The sequence below is a fragment of the Dendrobates tinctorius genome, unplaced genomic scaffold (assembly GCF_039654945.1).
Source record: "Dendrobates tinctorius isolate UK_male_01 unplaced genomic scaffold, ASM3965494v1 ptg000293l, whole genome shotgun sequence".
Classification (NCBI taxonomy): domain Eukaryota; kingdom Metazoa; phylum Chordata; class Amphibia; order Anura; family Dendrobatidae; genus Dendrobates; species Dendrobates tinctorius.
Window position 1 is genome coordinate 23,948,573 of NW_027361960.1, and position 24,000 is coordinate 23,972,572.

Consider the following 24,000-nt stretch of genomic DNA (forward strand, 5'->3'; position numbering starts at 1 on the left):
GAATTAATCTGTGCCTGTAAGTTAGAAAGATGGATAGAAGGGATAGGGAGTGGTATACACCTTAAAATGTATAATATTTTTGGCAAAGTAAAAAGCTTTATTGTAAGGATCCTTCCCCACCATGATAGAGATCTATCCCTGAAAATCATGCAATCCTTATTTATTAATTCAGATAGTTTTTTAAGGTTGGATTTAACTAACCCAGTGAGGTTACTGTTCACCATGATTCCCAAATAAGCAAATTCCTTGTCACACCAGTTAAGAGAGGTTACAGTTTTAATACATCTGGTTTGGTCCTTACTGATGTTTAATGGGAGAATGTTAGACTTGCGTTCATTAATTTTAAAATTGGACAATGATGAGAATTTGTTAATTTCTGAGAGAGCCTCAGGGATGGAGATCTCGGGTTTGGTTAAAGTTAGGATAACATCATCAGCAAAAAGACTGATCTTATGATGACGATTTAAGGTGTTTAATCCTACTATTTTGGGTTTTTTTCTGATCTGTTCGGCCAGAGGTTCCATAGCTAAATTAAATAGAATGGGGGAGAGGGGGCAGCCTTGTCTAGTGCCATTTGATATGGTAAGTGGCTCTGAGACATGGTTGTTACAAATTACACTGGCTTTTGGGTCTGAATATAGGGCCATGATGGAGGATGTCAGTGTCATGATCCAGTGTTGGATCTGGCGGTATTAAAAGCACAAAGTGAACTTTTTTTACTTTGGAAAGTTCCAAGGTGTCTTGACTGTCCCCGGTGGTGGTGAGTGGTATTGCACTTTAGGGTTTTTTGCACTTAATTATGGATCAGGTGTGACACCCTATAAAGGTGTGCTCAGGGGGTTCACTCACTGCCTGTGATATTGTGAGTTTTTGTTCACTCTGTTTTTGGAGAGCCTGGAGGAAGGATGGAGCTGGTGAGGAGTCCTGCGCAGCTTAGCCAGGGGGGACGTGTTGCAGCTATGGTGTCTGGACGAAGGGCTGGCATGGCGTGGTGGGGTCGCAGTGATGGAGTCAGTGGGAAGTGTCTGCATGGTCTGGTGGAGTGGCTACTATGGAGAGTGGCACTCACCATGTGGGACTTGGCCGCTGAGCTGGACTCAAGCATGCTTAACTTCATGGCAGAAGCTGAACACTTCCTTGGGACTCTGGTACTAAGCAGCTGCAACTGGTGTTGGACTCTGCTCCAAGGCTGCACTAAGGTGAAGGATCCTGTTATGGTGATGGATCCAGGTGGATGAGAAGATGCACTCAGGTGGAGGCCTCGGTTGCTAGGAGCGCACGCAACAGAGCAAAGCTAAGTGGTGTTTCCCCTGTATTGTCTCTTTCCTCATGTGTGTTATTAGTGCAGTGGTGGGATTAGTTTCTGCACCGACCTATTCCCTAGTGAGGGTTTAGGGTCAGGGCGAGCTAGGGCGTTGAGGTACGCGTGCGGCGCCCTGTGCGAAGCCGGCATAGGGAACGTTAGGAGTGCAGGGACACTGGCTCAGGGGAGCTCAGGAGGTCTCCAATTCCCTTTTCCCTATTGCAGGGCCCACCATTGTTAAAGTTTCCCAGGTTCCCCTTTATTATTTGATTATTGTATGTATAACGTGTAATACCTAAATTCGCCAGGTGGAGGCGGCGTATCCACCTGCACGTTTTTATTATTTAAATGCGCCCCACTGGAGGCGGTGTATCCAAGGTCACGTGTGTTATGGGTTCGCCTTGCGGTATCATCTGCGTCCAGAGACACGTGACCATGACATTATCACAGGCCCAGACAGTTTTTTTTTTCTGGTGAGCCTTGGCCATGTGGAGAACTATGGTATTTGCTGCCGGGCCTCACTGAGGTGTGGGGAGTGGCAAGGTGTGTTAGTGCCGCTGCTGCAGCAGTTATCAGGGTCTGGGGCTTCTGCTCAGCTAACCAGAAAATCAAAAAAAAAAAATGGCGGCTGCGGTCTGGCTAAAAGCCCCCTAGAGTCGCTGCTGGGGAGCGGGACTGGTTCATGCATGCGGGCGCACCCAGGCAGGTGGGAGGAATGGTGCCCCACGGAGCTGCCTGGTATTCCCCGAGGTGAAGGGGTACGCCCCTGTGGTGAGCTGACTGGTGTGATAGTCCGCGGGGTTTACGCCAAATCTTCTATACCATCGAAGAAGCCGCCCCTCCTGGTCGTATGGAGGCGACCAGCGAGTGTATATTTCCTCCATTTCCCGTCCCCTTCTCCTCCTGGTGTGTGCAGCAGGTGTGCTGCGGGGGAGTAGGGACAAATCTCTACCCTCGCCATTAACCAACCCTGGGAGGCGCAGACCTCATGGTGAAGAGGGTTGGAGGGTGGTGATCCCTTGGTGAATAGCGGGGGTGTGTGTGGTGACACAGGGGGACGCCTCTGTGATCAGGTCCTGAATGAGTTCACCAATTTTTTGACAAACGAATGTGTGTAATAAACGTTCAGGTCCGGACCTGTGTGTGAACGAGCGTGTATGTGTGCCACCAAATAACATCTTGTGGAAGTGTGTTGTGGAGCCTGATCAGCTCATAACCAACAAACATACACATACATAAACTCGTTCCCCAGGTCGGCGCTGTGGAGATGAGTGGTGCCTCCAAAATGAACTTTATTGCCAATACCAGCGGTGCGTTTGTCATAAACCTGAAGTGTCAGGGAATGGTGAGGTGAACTCAGGGTCTGGGCGTCCCCGCTGTATAATGAGGGGTGGTCTTGAGGGTCCAGAGGCCCCTCATTAAGGAGGGGGTACTGTCATGATCCAGTGTTGGATCTGGCGGTATTAAAAGCACAAAGTGAACTTTTTTTACTTTGGAAAGTTCCAAGGTGTCTTGACTGTCCCCGGTGGTGGTGAGTGGTATTGCACTTTAGGGTTTTTTGCACTTAATTATGGATCAGGTGTGACACCCTATAAAGGTGTGCTCAGGGGGTTCATTCACTGCCTGTGATATTGTGAGTTTTTGTTCACTCTGTTTTTGGAGAGCCTGGAGGAAGGATGGAGCTGGTGAGGAGTCCTGCGCAGCTTAGCCAGGGGGGACGTGTTGCAGCTATGGTGTCTGGACGAAGGGCTGGCATGGCTTGGTGGGGTCGCAGTGATGGAGTCAGCGGGAAGTGTCTGCATGGTCTGGTGGAGTGGCTACTATGGAGAGTGGCACTCACCATGTGGGACTTGGCCGCTGAGCTGGACTCAAGCATGCTTGACTTCGTGACAGAAGCTGAACACTTCCTTGGGACTCTGGTACTAAGCAGCTGCAACTGGTGTTGGACTCTGCTCCAAGGCTGCACTAAGGTGAAGGATTCTGTTATGGTGATGGATCCAGGTGGAGGAGAAGATGCACTCAGGTGGAGGGCTCTGTTGCTAGGAGCGCACGCAACAGAGCAAAGCTAAGTGGTGTTTCCCCTGTATTGTCTCTTTCCTCATGTGTGTTATTAGTGCAGTGGTGGGATTAGTTTCCGCACCGACCTATTCCCTAGTGAGGGTTTAGGGTCAGGGCGAGCTAGGGCGTTGAGGTACGCGTGCGGCGCCCGGTGCGAAACCGGCATAGGGAACGTTAGGAGTGCAGGGACACTGGCTCAGGGGAGCTCAGGAGGTCTCCAATTCCCTTTTCCCTATTGCAGGGCCCACCATTGTTAAAGTTTCCCAGGTTCCCCTTTATTATTTGATTATTGTATGTATAACGTGTAATACCTAAATTCGCCAGGTGGAGGCGGCGTATCCACCTGCACGTTTTTATTATTTAAATGCGCCCCACTGGAGGCGGTGTATCCAAGGTCACGTGTGTTATGGGTTCGCCTTGCGGTATCATCTGCGTCCAGAGACACGTGACCATGACAGTCAGATTATCATCAAACCCAAATTTTTTGAGTGTCTGCTTGAGAAAACACCAACTAAGTCTGTCGAATGCTTTCTCGGCATCGAGTGACAACAGAGCCATGGGTGTTTTCGAAGAGTTAGCCCATTTTATGGTATTGATGATTCGCCTTGTTGCATCGGCTGGTTGTCTCCCTTTTGTAAAGCCCATCTGATCATTGCTTATCAGTGTAGGAATTATCAGACTTAGCCTATTCGCTATGATCTTAGAATACAACTTAATGTCTGTGTTAATTAGTGAAATAGGGCGGAAGTTCTCTATGGCTTCAGGATCCCCTTTCATTTTGGGGATGTCCGAGATCGAAGCCATCAGCATTTCGGATGGAAATGCTCCCTTTCCTGAGGCATAATTGAACATCTCGGTAAGGTGAGGGGAGAATTGTTGAAGGCTTTGTAATAGGCGTTGGTTAGTCCATCGGGACCTGGGGATTTGTGAAGATTAAGTTTCTTGATGGTGTCTTCAATTTCAATAGAAGTAAACGGGGCTGACAAGAACACTATATCATCGGAAGATAAAGAAGGCATATTTATTGTTGATAGATAGTTATCAATTTTTTCTAGGTTTTGGGAAAGCGGCTTAGGGTCAGGGTTTAAATTATACAGCTTGGCGTAGAAGTTCGCAAATTCATTTGCTATTTCCTGGGGATGCGAAAGTTTAGAGCTACCATTAATCGAGTTAATTCTATTAATTTTATTATGAATTCTTTTGCTTTTGATTCGGTTGGCCATGTACCTCGTGGGTTTATTGAGAGACGTGTAATAGTTATACTTAGAAGATTTTACTATTGCTTCATAGGGGGAATTCAGCTGAGTCCTGAGTTCTTGTCTTAGTTTAGCAAGTTCTAATTTTAGGGTGGGAGATGGTGAGGCAAGGTTCACAATGGTACTTTCAAGTTTACGGATTGATAGTAGAGTGGCGTTAATTTTTTCTCTATTCTCTTTCTTTAATTTAGACATAATGCTAATAATGACGCCTCTCACAACTGCCTTGTGAGCACACCAATTAGTGAATGGGTTTGTCAATTCAGTTCTATTCTCTCTAAAGAAGTTATCTAAAGCTTCCTGGATGACAGTCTTGTGGATTGGATTATGTAAAATGTTTGCACTACACTTCCAGAGTTTGGCATTCTTCAAGGGAGGACCCAATAAAAGTTTGCCAAAAAACGGAGCGTGGTCAGAAATGGTTCTGTTTCCAATGGAGACTTCCTTAAATCTAGTTAGAGAAAATACATTTGTAACAATCAAATCAATCCTGGATGCGAATTGATGCACCTCAGAGAAATGTGAATATTCCCTTGATGTGGAATTTAAACACCTGAAAGCATCCAGTAACTCATTTTTATCTAACCATGCATTGAGGTTATCATGATTAGGTCATGAGCTTGAAGAAGAATCCATAATATTGTTGGGAGTGATGTTGAAGTCACCTAAAAGGAATAAATCACCTCTTTTCACAATAGACACCTTTTTCATGACTTTGTTGAGGAATGACACTTGATCTCGGTTAGGAGCATAGATATTGACCAGTGTACATAACTGATCATTCAGTCTGCACACCAAGATATGGAATCTACCCCCCTCGTCCTTGTGTTCCTCCAAGGCTTCAAAGGGGATAGAACTCCCAATCATTGTCAATACTCCAGCTTTCTTTTTCGAGTTACAGGACTCGAAAATATGCGGATATTTATGATGATTAAAGTAAGGGTGATTCTCGTGTAGGAATTTTGATTCCTGGATACAGGCAATGTCTACACGAGAATCTAGGAGTTCCTTCCAGAGGATATGCCTCTTTCTTGGACTATTCAAGCCCCTCACATTGTACGATGCCACTTTGAAGCTCATGGTTACAATGCGGTTTGACTGACTAAGGTTAGTCTGCAGCGGAGTTACGCTGAATGCTCAAGGAGAAGGTTGAACTAGCAACACCAAAACTTATAGAACTTTGCTAACTACCAAACCTTTAGTTAACTTGTCGTCAACTTTGAATTTAGCTGCAAAGAAAGGGTTAACACAATAAAGAAATTGTTCAAGTAGTTCAATTACGAAACTACCTCCTTACAACGGGGTCCAGAATGTGGACGGGAAAAAAAAAGAGAAAACCTCCAATATGAGGTTAATCAGGCCAAAGCTGCCTGTTAAAACAAGGTAATCTTCCATGGCGAAGGCCTAAGTCATTTGCCATGGTTAGGTTGAGCTTCTTTAATAGACCTGAGGAAGTCTGCTCCTTCTTCCGGTGAGAACAGAGGTATTGTCCTCCCTCTGTAGAAAACCAGCAGCTTTACGGGGAATCCCCATTTGTAAAGGATGCCTTTCTCCTTCAGTGCTGATGTTATGCTTTTGAATGATCGGCGTAGATCCAGAGTCTCCTTGGAAAGGTCAGGAAACACTTTAAGATCCTTGTGTGGATCCAGGAAAGTTTTGTTGGATTTCAGATAGTTCAGAATCTTCTCTTTAGTTTGATAAAAGTGCACCCTGAGAATGGTATCTCTAGGGACCTCTATAGGGAGCTTAAGAGGACGGGGTAGCCTATGGGCTCTGTCGATGATAAGGTCAGATGGTGTTAGATCAGGGATGGCCTGCTTAAAGATATCCTGAATATGGCCCGAAAGTTCATCTTGGGAAATGCTCTCCGGGATTCCTCTAATCTTTAGATTATTTCTGCGGCCTCTATCTTCGAGATCCGCCATCTTGGTCCTGAGCTTATGTATTTCCGAAGATAGGTATTCCAGGTCCACTGAGTATTCTGACGATCTCTGCTCGAGCTTATGTATCCTCTCCTCCTGGTTTACTAATTTTTTCTCCACCGTCTCGCGGAATTCTTGAAACTGCAGGTCAAGTCTTTGACTTTGAATGTCGAGTTTTTTGTCAAGTAGGGCACTTAACTTATTGAATAGGACCTCCATGTTATCCGAGGTTTGTGATTTCGGAGGAGGAATGTCGAGATCCAAATTAGACCCAAGTGTTTCCACCTTAGATCTGCTTTTGGCTGGAGTTGTGTTTGGGGAGTAGTCACTAGATTCCTCCTCAGACTCAGATATCCCTGCCGTATTTGAGTATTTTTCACCATAGGTTCCCGGCATTCTCCGCTTGGCGCTTATGGAGGAGTCCATGCTTTCTTGAAATTGGACTTCTGGTACAAATGTAACTTTTCTACCACGATCCGCTTGGTGATAGAGGTCTCTCGGAGGAGATCTAGATCTAATGGGGCTCCGAGCATTGACTTGGTCCCTTGAATGATGTCGGTTGTTAAATGATTTGTCAGATTTCAGAGGATTTTGAGCTTTATTTAAGGGCGAGGTTAAATTTTTCCCCCTGGTTTTAATGCCGCTCATGATGCTGTAAGAGGATCCACTTAGATGCTGAACCGCAAAAACTTCACCAGCGATCTCAGAGGGATAATAAAGTTTTTCGAGATCTCTGTTGTGACTCCAAACGAGGATGCGCAGAGGGGTCGCAGTGGGCGATATTATTTATCTCAGGATGCGTTCTGCCGGGATCACAGCTGCGATCCCAATGGAAGACGCTCAGGAGAGGTCGCAGGTGTGGTGGAATTGGAGACTGAGATGTGTTCTGAGACTTTGCAGTGTCACCGTTTATAACGCAGCTGCGATCTCGCGTCTCTGCTGACAAAGAGCGCCGACTCTAGGCAGAGTTATGGCTCTCCAGAAAGTCTATATAAGCTAAGGGGAGGAGGTCGGGGTGATCTGTTGTGTAATACTCACAGCCCCTACGATCTCCCATGGTGAGCTTCTTTTTGCAGGCTGCAGCGTCTGGACCGGGGTCTCAAGGGAGACGCAGCTGCGTCCCTGATTATGGAACCAGAGGGGAAGGCTGGGTAAGCCTTACAATAAAATGCTGATTCCCACTTGCAGGTTGAGGGTCCTGACTAGCGTCGCTAGTGTGGGTGAGCTGGGAGCAGGTCCTGAAGGGTTGTGGAGTGTTGATTGAGGCTCTGGAAGCAGGGAGGCTGCAGCCCTGGAAGTCCGGGTGGCTGCACAGTGGTAATTTAGTCCGAGGCTTTGCGGCCCAGTGGTGTGGAAGGCCTCAGATGGTTTCTATGCTCCAGGAGGTCCAAAAACGTCGGTTTTGGTGTCAAAATGTTCCTTATAGGGTCAGGGGTCCTTCCTTAAAGGTATCCAGGCAGAATGGCATGAAATAGTCGAGTTGAGAGTCGGGTTGGGAGGTTTTTCTCAGGAGCTCCCTATTCCTAAGTCTCACATGCTAGTGAGCTAGGCCACGCCCCTGTTTTTAACCATTTTTGATCTGTGTGTCCATATTTACCATCCATACGACATCCTCAAAAAAAGAGACATTACATGACATCTGAGAAAATAAAGAGATTACTTGCTTGTGATGTCCTTATATTTTTCACTTACCCATTCATTTGAATTGGTCAAGTTTGAACCATAACTTGGATCAAAAACTGAATATTTTTTTGCACATACTTGTAAATTCATGGGGTTGCAAATACAGTGTAGCAGCGGTATAGCGCAATATTTGGCTCCATAAAATGTATGACCCAAGCCGCAAAATGGATCTATTCTTTATATGACCTAACATAAAAAATAACAGATGTATACTGTATATCCTATTATCAAGTTCTTGTTGGTCACTTTATGTATGTACAGTATTTCTGTGAATTAACTTGTAATTTAAAAATGTATATTTCAACGTGTGATGTGATTAATTGTACAGTCTACCTGGAAAACTGCATCACTGGAGATGGAAAAAATTACAGAGGAACAGAATACAAAACACGTTCTGGGAAAACATGTCAAGACTGGATAGCGACCTCTCCTCATACACCAAAGTATAGTACCGAAATGCTACATTTATGTATAAGTGAATATTAAAGCAAGCATTGCAAATTGTTTTTTGTTTAACACATTTACATTTAAAATAATGGAAAAATGTATTTTGTGTGCGATCATGAGGTCAAGATGATTTATTCTTTGCTAGATTAATCTACTATTAAAAACATGTCACTAAATTTATTTTAAAATGATCTATAATACGTTTTAAAACAAAGTACCTGCCACAGGACTGGTGTGTAAACGCTAAAAGTCGCAACATTTTTCTACACCTCAGGATATTGTAACATATTAAGATTTTTTTTTCCTGGAAAAATTCTGGTGTAAACAACTTAATGAATCGATCATCCAGTTTCTAGCTGAATGCAAAGAGGCCATTTCCAGTAATCAACACCATGTTTAAGGGCCTGTCACACTAAGCGATATCACTAGCAATATCACTATAACGTCACTGGTTTTTGTGACGTTATAGCGCTATTGCTATGTTTGATACTTACCTCCGACCGGCTCCCCCGCTGGTTATCGCTGATCGCGCGAGAACGTTCTGGACCGTTTCTTGTCGTCAGCTTCCTGCTGGGCTTCCTGTGGCGCCGACGAGCGACGAGCGTGGAGCCGGGCGGGAGGACGTCAGGATCGCCGCGTCTGACAGGTAACGACCCCCGACCCCTGTTATGTCGCTGGTGAGATCTGCCTGTGTGGCAGCTCACTAGCGACCACTTAGCGATGCACCAGCCATCCTGACCGCGTCATATCGCTGGTCGGGATCGCTGGTGCATTGCTAAGTGTGACAGTACCTTTAGTCTTGCTCCATTAGCCATCAATTTATTGTTAGTTGTAGGAAATGTATAAAGTGAACAACACATAACATAAACAAAGGCATTGCATAAACTAGAATAAAATTTCACATTTGCATAGTATCAGTTTTAATCTTCAGCTTCTTTTTTTAATTTCCACTGGCCTATCTGCTCTTTTTCACTGCTTCTTGTTTTGATTAAATTAAATCGATCAGTATGGTCAACCCTCCTAAGCTGTCTATATGGGCATGTAGACCATATAAGTTGTGTAAAATTATACTTTGTTATCTTCAAGCTAATTTCCTATTCTAGAAAATCCATGTTTTGCTAATATGTTAATGAGCTGTTAATATCTATGGACTGGACACTGCTCTGCATGACGGGAAGGGGTTATTACCAGTGTGAGACATGTAATGACTGTTTGCTCTCCTGATCTCTCTGCAGAGCTGTGTGTGATTAGAACTAACAAAATTTAGCAGAGCTGAACTTTGTCTCTTTATAGACATATTTGCAGCAGCAGTTGTCCTCTCAGTGTTTCAGTTTCCTTCTTATGCATCCTGTGTGGGGGCAAGGTCAGTACAGCAGAGCTTACATCACGGTGAGAGGATGCATGCAAAAATGTTTGCAATAAGATGAGGTTCATCTCTGCTGTATTGTCTTAGTTGAAAGCAGGCACAGCTCTGTAGCAGATTTAATATCACTATGAGAGGACAACTGCAGCTACAAATTTGTTTAGAATTGCGCAAAGTTCAGCTCTGCTGTGCTTTGTTAGTTATAATCACACAGAGCTCGGCAATAATATCAGGAGTGCAAACTGTAAGTCATGAAATACCTTACACTGGTAACACCCCTTTTCATTTAAAATAAGCTCTGGAGGAAGAATCTCATTGAGTTAAGTGTCCTGTCTATATAGTTCTTAATAGTTCATGTATTAAAAAGAAGTACTAAAGGATATTTACTTCCCAGAAATTGTTAGCATACATATATAGTTCACGTGACGTGTGCACCGCTAAAATAAATTATAAATTTAAGGGTAAAATGGGAGGTGGGAAGAGGAGGAAAGAAGAATACGAACTGAATAAATGAAAATATATGGATTTCTTGGGAATAAAGAAAATCAGATCACAGACTGTATAATTTTATTCGGCTTCCTTTAACCTACATGACCATATAGACAGTTTAGGAAGGTTGATCCTACTGACAGATTCTTTTTACTAATACAAAATAGGAGTGTAAAATAAAAGTGAATGTCCCATTCGTTTCTAAGCTCTCCCAAGTCAATCTCAAAAACAGCACATAGCCAGTCATGAAACAGGAGTTGCCGAACACCTAACGATCAGCATAATTATATTATATTATGCTATTATAGCTAGAATACAGAGCAAGATGTACAATGTCATAGTCTATGATTTTATGAGAAAGTGACTGTTTTTTCCATTGTATTTGATGCCATTGGGATTACTACAAAAACTACGATGAGCAAAGTAAATCTGCAATTTGGTATACAAAAGCTATCGTAAATAAACTCTTGCCTTAGAGTTTTTCCTGGATTTTAAGAAATAATTAATTGGTCAATTTGAGTGATTATGTTATTTTTTTTAATACTAATGTTGCATTTGCGTTTTCCAGCTACACACCTACAAATTATCCAAATGCTGGCCTGGAGTCGAATTTTTGTCGAAACCCTGATGGTGATCCTAATGGACCATGGTGTTACACTACAGACCCAAATCAACGCTTCGAGTTTTGTAATATTCCACAATGTGAAGGTCAGAAGGAGTATCATAATCAAAGGGAATTCAGAAAAACCCCCAGGGCAGTTTGATTCAACGCTGAGTCTCCAGTACTGTTCTCCGCATCTTTTATTATCTACAGTGCTGCTATCACATAGACAGCAGTGCCTCCAATAAGACAGTTCAGCAGATCTGCCTGACCTAACGGCACCAGCCACTCATACCCACTAAGCTCAGTTATTGGCTGGAGCACAGTTGACATAACGTCAGACTGCAGACAATAGCAAACTCTGGGAGCAGCGGTGGATACTGGGCGTCAGACCTAGGTAGGGTGGGTAATGTACAGTTTGAATTTTTACAACAAACCATGCCGGAGGGAGAGGGGTTTTCCAAAACTGGAAAGCCTCTATAATTGACAGAATATGTGGCATGTAAGCATCTTGCATCTTAAGACTTCTTGATCAATATTTAAGGTTCTAACATGTTTTTTCCTTTGTTTCTTTGTAAAGACGATTGTTTTCATTGTACCGGAGAAAATTATAGAGGTAAAGTTTCAAAAACAAAGTCTGGATTGGAGTGTCAAAACTGGGATTCTCAAAAGCCCCATACTCACGGCTATAAACCTGATAGGTAAAAAACAAGTTACACTAGACACATAGTATTCTTTCTTATGTTTTACTAAATGTTTTGGAAAACAAGTATGATACAAAGTTTAATTTTTTTTTTTACTAATTGTTTATAAAATACTGTCTGTGCACTTTAAAAATATAAAGCTTTTTTGTCATCAGGTTTCCCAGAAAAACAAAATACTCTATAGGTTCTTGTCCAATTTATTTGTCAGGGGCCTTATATAAATATTCACTGTACATGGTGAGATCGTTAGAATGCACTGCAACTTAAAGGTCTTTTCAACATTTTTTTCATAGACAAACGATGTAATAGCTGCTGTAGAGCAAAATAGAAAGTTTTTGTTATTTTTTATTTAATTTCTCTTCATTGTTGAGATATTAACAGTCAGAATATTTTTATACCTGAAAAAATTGGATGTCTGAATGAGCTCTTACACTTTAAAGATTTTTTTCAGGTAACCAGTGTGCAGTAAAATTAAGTCCTCTGATCAGACTCCTTTGAATCACATATAATGGCTGATCCTATGGCTTAGGTCAGACAACAACAATTATTAGGCAATTTGCATTTTTGATAATTACTTTTATTATTCAACAACTACAGTGCTGTCGGTTAATCTAAAAAGTTAATAAACTTGAAACCTTAATATTTAAGAAAGTAAAAGTAAGGATTTGTGTTGCTTAGGAGAATATTTAAGTGTGTGTATTTATTGGTAACAATTAATATGCAGAAGTAATATTCAATAATATACGACTAAATGAAAAATGGAAATTTCCCATGTCAATTGTTTAGTTTCATCCGCTAAAATGGAAAAAATAACCAAACAACTCATAATGTACAAAAATAAGTTTTTGACATTTAAAAAAGTATTATTGACCAATATAACCACCTTTCTTTTCAATAAAAGTCCATGCCTTCCATCCATAGGGTTTGTCAGTTTCTTAATCTGTTGATTATCAACTTTTGGGCAGCGCCAACCACAACCTCCCAGAGACTGTTCAGGGAGGTGACTGTTTTGTTTCACCATAAATCCCCCATTTAAGAAGTGCCCACAAGTTGCCAATATTGTTTAGGACAGGTGAGGATGGTGCAATATCAAGGTGCAATATACACTGCTCAAAAAAATAAAGGGAACACTTAAACAACAGAATATAACTCAAAGTAAATCAAACTTCTGTGAAATAAAACTGTCCACTTAGGAAGCAACACTGATTGACAATCAATGTCACATGCTGTTGTGCAAATGGAATAGACAACTGTTATGAATGAGTCACCGTAGGAGGCAAAAACAGAAATACTAGCTAAGTCCAGAAAACCAGAGAAGTTGGCAGCTATCGGATTACAGACCCCTGAACCTATCAACATCAACTAGCAGTAGCCGTGGGGGGTTCCTACGGTGCCCTAGACCCCTCGATCACAGCCGGAGAACTACATAGGCCTAAAGACAGAAAGGGAAATCTAAACTGCCCCAGAGCAGACCCCAAAGCAATAGGCAGCCCCCAACATATAATGATGGTGAAGCAAGAAGAAAAAACACTCACACAGATAGAAAGTTAGGATGAGCAAAAGATGGGGCCCAAGCTAACTACATAGGACAGGATAGAAAAGCTGCTGTCTGTAATCCGCCAAAACCCTATCAAAACAAGAGCCAACAGCTGATAGGGAAAAAAGCCCTGAAGATGCTAGGCTTCAAATAGACTATATCAGCACTCAGGTATCTTCTGAAGACAGAGCAAAAAGGAATTCAGCACACCCCAGCAGGGAATGGCAGAAATCAAGAAAAACAAGGAAAAACAAAACCAAAACACAAATGCAAAAGGCAGAGCAGAAAACTTAGCTTTTGAGGAGCAGGAATCAGACTGGTCTCCTAAAATCCCTCAGAGAGATCACCAGCAAGGCAGAAGGGCGTCGGCTGCCTTATATCCAGTCAGCAATTCCCATCACCCAGTCATCATCATCCTGCCCAGATGCTTGGTAATCAGCCTCACTACCTTCCTTCACCAGAAGAGGGAGTTCATCAGACCTCAGTGGTGAAGGGGAAAATGAACTCACAACAGTACCTCCCCCTTGAGGAGGGGTCACCGAACCCTCATCCACGCCACCAGGGCGATCAGGGTGAGCCAGATGAAAGGCACGCACCAATCTTTTGGCATGAATATCAGAAGCAGAGACCCAGGAATTATCCTCCTGACCATAACCCTTCCACTTAACCAAATACTGGAGTCTCCATCTTGCCAGATGGGAATCCAGTATCTTCTCTACCTCATATTCCATGTTGCCTTCAACCAATACAGGGTCCGGAGGTGCCACCCCAGGAACTACTGGTTCAACTAACCTCTTCAACAAGGACTTATGAAACACATTATGGATTTTAAATGTGACAGGAAGAGCCAAACGAAAAGTGACCGGATTAATAATCTCCAAAATCTGGTCTGGGGGTGAAAAGCAGAGGAGAAGGACAACTGAATTCCCAGCTTGGAACAGAAAGTCCTCCAAAATCTAGACACAAACTGAACTCCTCTGTCAGATACAATGTTCTCAGGAATCCCGTGCAAGCGAACCACCTGTTGCAAAAACAGGGGCACCAACTCAGAGGAAGATGGCAACTTAGGGAGTGGTACTTGATGAACCATCTTAGAGAACCTATCACAAATCACCCAAATAACAGTCATTCTCTGAGATACAGGCATATCAGAGATGAAATCCATTGAAATATGGGTCCATGGCCTCCTGGGGACCGGCAAAGGCATCAACAACCCACTAGAGCGAGAACAAGGTTTAGACCGGGAGAAAGTCCCACAGGACTGCACAAAATTCCTGACATCACGAGACAAGGCGGGCCACCAAAAAGAGCGACTCACCAGATCTCTAGTACCAAAAATACCTGGATGACCAGCCAATGCAGAGCAATGAACTTCAGACATCACTCTCTTCTTCCACTGGTCAGGAACATACAACTTCCCACTGGGACAACGCTCAGGTTTGTCCTCCTGGAACTCTTCCAGAGCACGTCTCAAATCGGGCGAGATGGCAGAAAGAACTACCCCTTCGCCTAAGATGGTAGCAGGCTTGGTCACCACAGGAGAATCAGCAAAGAAGCTCCTAGAGAGAGCGTCAGCCTTGACATTCTTAGTGCCAGGAAGAAAAGAGACCACAAAATCAAAACGTGTAAAAAACAAGGCCCACCTAGCCTGTCTAGGGTTCAAGCGTTTGGCCAACTCCAGGTAAATCAAATTCTTGTGGTCGGTGAGGACCACGACTTGATGTTTAGCTCCCTCCAACCAATGTCTCCTCTCCTCAAATGCCCATTTCATGGCTAACAGTTCCCGATTCCCCACATCATAGTTACGTTCAGATGGAGAGAACTTTCGGGAAAAGAAAGCACAGGGATTCATTTTAGATGTTACAGGATCCTTTTGGGACAAAACAGCTCCTGCACCAATCTCAGAAGCGTCCACCTCTACCTGGAACCAGAGTGAGACATCAGGTTGCCGCAAAACCGGGGCAGAAGTGAATCTTTGCTTCAGCTCCTGAAAGGAAGAAACAGCCTCCGGAGATCAATTCAACACATCAGCACCCTTCTTAGCCAGATCAGTCAATGGCTTGGCAATACTAGAAAATTTTGCTATACATTTCTGATAAAAATTAGCAAAATCCAAAAACTTCTGGAGGGCCTTCAAAGAAGTGGGCTGAACCCAATCATAAATGGCCTGTACCTTACCCGGGTCCATTTCAATAGTTGACGGAGACAAAATAAATCCCAAAAAAGAAATCCTCTGTACCCCAAAAAGGCATTTCGATCCTTTGACACACAGGGAATTCTCCCTCAAGATCCGGAACACAGTCCGAACATGTTCCACATGAGAATCCCAATCCTTGGAGAAGATCAAAATATCATCCAGATAGATAATCAAAAATTTATCCACAAAGTCTCGGAAAATATCGTTCATGAAGCACTGGAAGACAGAAGGGGCATTAGTGAGCCCAAAAGGCAGCACCAGGTACTCAAAATGTCCCTCCGGAGTATTAAATGCCGTCTTCCATTCATCCCCATGCTTAATGCGGATAAGATTATACGCCCCCCTGAGGTCAAGCTTGGTAAACCAGCAAGCACCTTTAACTCTGGAGAATAGATCCAAAATCAGGGGTAACGGATACTGATATTTAATAGTAATTTTGTTGAGGGCACGATAATCAATACAAGGCCTTAATGAACCATCCTTTTTGGCCACGAAAAAAAAAAACAGCACCTAAGGGTGAAGAGGATGGTCTAGTATGACCCTTCTCCAACGCCTCCTTAATATAGGATCGCATAGCCTCGTGCTCGGGTACAGATAAATTGAAGAGCCGACCCTTGGGAAATTTACACCCCGGGCTCAGTTCAATTGCACAGTCATAACTCCTATGAGGAGGCAAAGACGCAGACTCATTCTCACTAAATACATCATAAAAATCCGCCAAATAGTCAGGAACATCATGCGACTGAGGTGAGGTGGAAAAAACCGGAGCCTCACTAAGGGCACACCGACAACCCCAACTCACCACAGACACAGATTTCCAATCCAAAACTGGATTATGAATTTGCAACCAGGGAAACCCCAGAACAATGGTATCATGCAAATTATGCAACACCAAAAATCTGCAATTTTCTTGATGGTCTGGGGCGACCCGCATTACCACCTGGGTCCAAAACTGAGGTTTATTTTTCACCAAAGGAGTAGCATCAATCCCCCTCAAAGGAATAGGCGTCCACAGAGGTGTCATCGGAAATCCACAACATTTAGCAAAATCCAAGTCCATTAGATTCAGGGCTGCTCCCAAATCCACAAAAGCCTTGGCGGAAAATGTGGACAGGGAGCAGATCAGAGTAATTGCCAGAAAAAACTTAGGTTGAACACCACCCACAGAAAACGTGTGTGCAAAACGTTTCTCTCGTTTAGGACAGACAGAAATAATATGCGAGGCATCTCCACAAAAAAAAACACAGCTTATTACGCCTTCTGAACTCCTGATGTTGCTCCCTGGACAAAACTCTATCACATTGCATAGGTTCAGACACTTGTTCAGCAGGTGGCAACACCTCTCGTGCAGTCCTGCGTTCACGTAAATGCCGATCAACCTGAATGGCTAATGACATAGAATCGTCAAGACCAGAGGGAACAGGAAATCCCACCATAGTATCTTTTACGGCTTCTGACAAACCCTTCTGAAAGAGAGCTGCCAAGGCATTATCATTCCAGGTAGTAAGGACCGCCCACTTTTGGAATTTTTGACAGTACAATTCTGCAGAATCTCGACCCTGGCTCAATGCCAACAGGGTCTTTTCAGCCTGATCAATAGCATTAGGTTCATCATACAACAACCCCAAGGCTTGAAAAAATGTGTTCACATTAGTCAGAATAGGATCATCTGGTTTCAAAGAAAACGCCCAATCCTGGGGATCGCCACGCAGCAAAGAGATGACAATTTTAACCTGCTGCGCGGAGCTCCCTGACGAGTTAGGCTTCAAGGCAAAAAATAATTTACAATTATTTTTGAAATTCAAAAATTTAGACCGATCCCCAAAAAACACATCAGGAGTAGGGATCTTTAGTTCAGCAGCATGTGAATGAGCAAGGTAGGCGGAAATTCCCCGCACTTCCGCAGCGAGCTGCTCCACACGATCAGACAATTGCTTTATCTCCATTGAGAGAAAAAAAAATTCCCCCTACGGCCTCAGAGATATAGAGGAAAAAATATACACACACCTTTTTTTTTTTTTTTTACAATTCTTTCCTGCTATTGAGTACCCTAGGATCTGCGGTATGGCTGGTGATTCTGTTATGAATGAGTCACCATAGGAGGCAAAAACAGAAATACTAGCTAAGTCCAGAAAACCAGAGAAGTTGGCAGCTATCGGATTACAGACCCCTGAACCTATCAACATCAACTAGCAGTAGCCGTGGGGGGTTCCTACGGTGCCCTAGACCCCTCGATCACAGCCGGAGAACTACATAGGCCTAAAGACAGAAAGGGAAATCTAAACTGCCCCAGAGCAGACCCCAAAGCAATAGGCAGCCCCCAACATATAATGATGGTGAAGCAAGAAGAAAAAACACTCACACAGATAGAAAGTTAGGATGAGCAAAAGATGGGGCCCAAGCTAACTACATAGGACAGGATAGAAAAGCTGCTGTCTGTAATCCGCCAAAACCCTATCAAAACAAGAGACAACAGCTGATAGGGAAAAAAGCCCTGAAGACGCCAGGCTTCAAAAAGACTATATCAGCACTCAGGTATCTTCTGAAGACAGAGCAAAAAGGAATTCAGCACACCCCAGCAGGGAATGGCAGAAATCCAGAAAAACAAGGAAAAACAAAACCAAAACACAAATGCAAAAGGCTGAGCATAAAACTTAGCTTTTGAGGAGCAGGAATCAGACTGGTCTCCTAGAATCCATCAGAGAGATCACCAGCAAGGCAGAAGGGCGTTGGCTGCCTTATATCCAGTCAGCAATTCCCGTCACCCAGTCATTATCATCCTGCCCAGATGCTTGGTAATCAGCCTCACTACCTTCCTTCACCAGAAGTGGGAGTTCATCAGACCTCAATGGTGAAGGGAAAAATGAACTCACAACAGATGGAAATTATTGGCTATTATCAAGACACCCTCAATAAAGGAGTGGTTCTGCAGGTGGGGACCACAGACCACATCTCAGTACCAATGCATTCTGGCTGATGTTTTGGTCACTTTTGAATGTTGGTTGTGCATGTGGTAGTATGAGATGGACTCTACAGCCCACACAAGTGGCTCAGGTAGTGCAGCTCATCCAGGATGGCACATCAATGCGAGCTGTGGCAAGAAGGCTTGGTGTGTCTGTCAGCATAGTGTCCAAAGGCTGGAGATGCTACCAGGAGACAGGCGAGTACACCAGGAGACACGGAGGGGGCCGTAGGAAGGCAACAACCCAGCAGCAGGACCGCTATCTCAGTCTTTGTGCAAGGAGGAACAGGAGCACTGCCAAAGCCCTGCAAAATGACCTCCAGGAGGCCACAAATGTGCATGTGTCTGCACAAACGGTTAGAAACTGACTCAATGAGGATGGTCTGAGGGCCTGACATCCACTGATAGGGGTTGTGCTCACAGCTCAACACCGTGCAGGACACTTGGCATTTGTCACAGAACACCAGGATTGGCAAATTTGCCACTGGCGCCCTGTGCTCTTCACAGATGAAATGAGGTTCACACTGAGCACGTGACAGACGTGAAAGAGTCTGTAGACGCCATGGAGAGCGATCTGCTGCCTGCAACATCCTTCAGCATGTCCGGTTTGGCAGTGGGTCAGTAATGGTGTGGGGTAGAATTTCTTTGAAGGGCCGCAGAGCCCTCCATGTGCTCGCCAGAGGTAGCCTGACTGCCATTAGGTACTGAGATGAGATCCTCAGACCCCTTGTGAGACCATATGCTGGTGCAGTTGGCCCTGGGTTCCTCCTAATGCAGGAAAATGCCAGACCTCATGTGGCTAGAGTGTGTCAGCAGTTCCTGCAAGATGAAGGCATTGAAGCTATGGACTGGCCTGCCCATTCCCCTGACCTGAATCCAATTGAGCACATCTGGGACATCATGTCTCGCTCCATGCACCAATGTCACATTGCACCACAGACTGTCCAGGAGTTAGCGGATGCTTTAGTCCAGGTCTGGGAGGAGATCGCTCAGGAGACCATCCGCCACCTCATCAGGAGCATGCCCAGGCATTGTAGGGAGGTCATACAGGCACATGGAGGTCACACACAGTACTGAGCATCATTTCCTTGTCTTGAGGCATTTCCACTGAAGTTGGATCAGCCTGTAATATGATTTTCCACTTTGATTTTGAGTATCCTTCCAAATCCAGACTCCTATGGGATATTAATTTTGATTTACATTGATCATTTTTATGTTTTCTTGTTCTTAACGCATGGCACTATGTAATGAATAAAGATTTGCAGCTGCGATATTTCGTTCAGTGATATCTACGATGTAGTATCTTAGTGTTCCCTTTATTTTTTTTAAGTAGTGTATTTAGATCACAGGTTTTTATTTCTCTTTTTATACATCCTAATTTCTTGTTTGCTTTTGCGGCCGCTGCTTGACATTGAGTACTGCTGCTCAGCTTACTTTTAACCAGAATACCCAAATCCTTCTTCTGTTATGTATTCCTAATACTATATATATATTACTATATATGCAGCAATGGGATATTTCCATCCTAAATGCATTCATCTATGTTTTTCAACATTAAACCTCTTCAGCCATGTGTTTGCCCATGAAGACATATTATCCAGATCACTTTGTAATATTATAATGCTGCTTACTATATCCCATTTAGAGAATGTACCATTTGGAATGACTAATTTTTTCCTGTCTTTTAACCATTTTTGAACCTATGTGATAGTTTCCCCTAGTCCCTGCTTTTGTAGCTTCAGTATATGGCTATTATGTGATATAGAATCAAATGCCTTTGGAAAGTCCAGATTCATCACAACAGCCACACCACCAACATTCTGATTTGCAATTAGCTCTGCATAGAAATCCAACATGTTGACTAGACATGACTTATCTTTTATAAATCCATGCTGATTGTCATATTATTAAATTATTCTCTGCAATATATTTTTGCCGGTCTTTTAATGGCCTCATAAACTTTACAAACCACTGATGTCAATGTTACTGACTGATAGATGAGTAGAACCACTTTCTTACCTTTCTTAAATATCAGTACCACGTCAGCCATCCTCCAATCTTGTGGAGCCGACTTATTACAAGAGAGTCTAAGGGCCCAAGTTTTGTGACGTAGCAGCGATCTCACCACGAGATCGCTGTGTGTGACAGCGATCAGCGACTGGCCCCCCTGCCGGTATCCCTGATCGCTATAGGAAAGCCCTGGACATTTTTTTGGTCGCTGGTCTCCCACTGGCCAGCACGCATCGCTGCATGTGACAGGCGGGAGACCAGTGATCAGCTGGTAACTAAGGTAAATGCAGGGTTTCTAAGCACTGCGCTGTGCTTAGAAACCCTCTGTGTACCTTAGTTACCAGTGCACTGATGCAGGGAGCTGGTAACTAAGGTACACATCGGGTTTCTAAGTGACACACGTCCCTTAGAAACGATGATATCGTTGTCGGGATCACTGGTGAGTCGCTATGTGTGACGGGGCCCTAAGAAAATCAATCTGTCAAATACTGAGCTCATCTCCCTCAATATCCGTGGATGATTGCCATCTGACCAGGCGCATTGTCAATATTTAAGTTTCCCAGACTTCGCCAAACCAGTCCTTGTATTTATTTATTTATATTGTGAGAGGAACTTTGATGTCTGCCTTGCTGAATGACACTTGACAAAGGCAGTTTGTTGGTGAACATGGTTGAAAAGCGTGTTTAATATCTCAGCCATATGGTCATCTTTAAAGGGGCAGATGCCATCAGATTTTTTTCTGTTTAGCATTAATATTTTTTTCCATTTTTTAATTTATTTTAATGTGTTTCAGTAGCTAACTTTTCTAGCTTGATTTCTTTTTTTTACATTCCTTATTGAGATCTTTATAATCCTGAAATGCTATTTCTGACTCCTCTGTGTTGTGAATTCGCTTTCTGGCCTCCCTCTGGTTATTACTGAAGGTAGTGGAGCTGGTCAGATCAGCAGAGGGGTTGTGAGTTCTCTTTCTGGCCTCCCTCTTGTGGTTACTGGAGGTAATGGAGCTGATCTGATTGACAGAGGCTTGCCACCTAATAATGATGATGACGATTGGAGATCTGGTGTTTCAGATTGGGATATAAGACAGCCGACTCCCTCTTTCCCTACTGGTGATTTGCTTCCTGTTCCTCCTGAGGTCTGATTTCTCCAGCTCTGTCCCTGCATTTTCAGCTAAGTGGTTTATTTGCTATTCTGTTTGCATTTGATCTGGTATTGTCTATCTCTTCTTGGTGCGGGTCAGCCAGCTCCAGCTGGGGCTGTGCTGAATCACCGCCCATATGTTACTGCTTGTGCCAGTTTGTCCTGTCTAGTCAGTGTGGGCCCCATCATTTGCTCAGTCTATTTTCCTGCCTGTGTTTGTGTTTTCATCTTTCCTCACTGATAATATATGTTTGGGGGCTATCTATTCCTTTGGGGTCTGCTTTAAGGTAGCTTAGATTTCCCCTTTCTTGCTTTAGGCTTAGTTAGCTCTCCGGCTGTGTCGAGGCGTCTAGGATCATCGTAGGTACCCTCCACGGCTACTGCTAGTTGTGTGGATAGGATCATGGGTCTACAATCCACTTAGGTACCAACCTCTCTGGTTTTCTGTGGCTTAGCCTGGACCTGCTCTCCTCCTCGGTGACCCATTCATAACACCTCTGCCTTAAATGTTTTAAATGCCCTATATTAGTTATCGGCAAACTTTGGTATACAGATATAGTATTCATAGCAGGAAATGTAATATTGATAATTTAGCCTAATATAGCATTAATCATGCATAAAAACTGTAGGTGCACCAAGCCATAGAGTAATATATTTATGAAAAGATACAATGGATCCAGGTAATATGCTCACCTGTGCGGATTGTGTAGGTACAACTCCTGTAAAAGCTCTATAACTTCTGGGGGATGAACTCCATCAGGATACAAGTCAAAAAGAAACAATTCATGGATTTAGGCTGTGTAGCCTAAATCTGTGAATTGTCTCTTCTTGTCACAGCATTAATCATAGCATTCATCATTTAAAATTCTTTTGCATGATTATTGGCGAAGAAAGGTTGAACTTGATGGACCTTGGTCAGAAGAAACTCCTAGAATTACAAGTTATTTTCTGCTTATCGATATGTGTTTGTATTTCATATTCAAAGATATTTCTTTTTCAAAAATATTTTGGGGTAATTTTTAATACTCTTTTCCAGCATTCCAGAGAAAAATCTTATAAGTAATCATTGCCGCAACCCAGATGGAGAACCGCGACCATGGTGCTTTACTACTGATCCAAATAAGCGATGGGAATTCTGTGAAATTCCACGTTGTAGTGAGTTTATTTTTACTTTTATTATTTTCTGTGTGTAGTATTACAATCGTTACTAGATTTTCTATTCTATCGTATTCTCATTTTATTAGGATTTTTGTGAAATTATATTTTCTTTTGGAAACATCTTTTCATATAATGGTCAAATTCAAAACTGGTAACAATTAGACTAAATCAGTCTCCAAATAATGATAGGCAAAAGACAAATAGATAATAAAAATAAACTGTTTAAGTCAAGGAGACTTATAGATGCTAAGCCATATACAGAGGAACATAAATATGAAAGAAGGTGCACAATAATATGTATGCCATAGGTAAACCAATCAGATATGATCCAAACATACACATGTGTTGCCATATAACAAAAAAAAAGGATATGCACTGGGGCTGTCAATGTGATACAAAGTGAACACAAACTCAAAAGGTACAAAACACCTAAAGATGCCAATAAAATTAGTTTTATCCCTGAGGAAATATACAGAGAGCTATAGATGCCAAGTGCTTGAGCTTCATACAGAAAATGCAAGTATATGTGCTGGACCGGCAGTTTAGCAAAAAAATTACTAAACATAGATCATGTTTGATATGAAAACCAGGGCAAAAAAGTACTCACAGAGAAGATAGATTTTGGGGCTGATTTATTAAGGTAAATAAGTCACTATATTTTTGCGCAATTCAGCATTTGCACAAAAATTTGACTTTTAGGGCTCGCTCACACCAGAAATGATTCTCTCTCCCAATCTTCTTTTTGATCAGAGTTTGAGCCAAGTCCCAGTTTACTGTAATTTGATTCTCTCTCATGAGAGAATTGTATCGCAGGTGGGGAGAAGACTGAGAACTTCATTTCTCCATCTTCTCCATTGTTTGAGTCTGCGTAAATCAGACTGTGGACCATTGTTAGGAATAAAATATGTGAGTGATCAAAGGTTTTATGCCAGAAAATTTGTGTAAAAAATTTGAACAGATGCAACATTTTGGCATTTTATACCATTTTTGCTTGGCAAAGTAGGTGGAGCTGAGGTGTGATGAGGTGTCAAATTCATATTGAATTGGAGCATACCTCACACCACAAATTTTACTTTAGTTCTTGAAAGTATCAGGCGCTCCACACTCCACCCCGCCTTCTCATCGAGAGTGGTGGGAAAAATGCCAGTGTTGATGAATTGGGACCAAAGT

The 24,000-nt window shown here is 43.1% G+C and overlaps 1 protein-coding gene across 1 annotated transcript in view; it reads left to right on the forward strand.

The window, feature by feature from the left end:
• PLG (plasminogen) overlaps positions 1–24,000 on the forward strand; it is a 275,833-nt gene that overhangs the window by 153,657 nt on the left and 98,176 nt on the right. The window contains exons 4-7 of the mRNA XM_073560188.1: positions 8,551–8,665; positions 11,090–11,229; positions 11,703–11,823; positions 22,709–22,827. Coding sequence (XP_073416289.1) covers positions 8,551–8,665; positions 11,090–11,229; positions 11,703–11,823; positions 22,709–22,827 — 495 coding nt within the window. The remainder of the gene's footprint in view (positions 1–8,550; positions 8,666–11,089; positions 11,230–11,702; positions 11,824–22,708; positions 22,828–24,000) is intronic.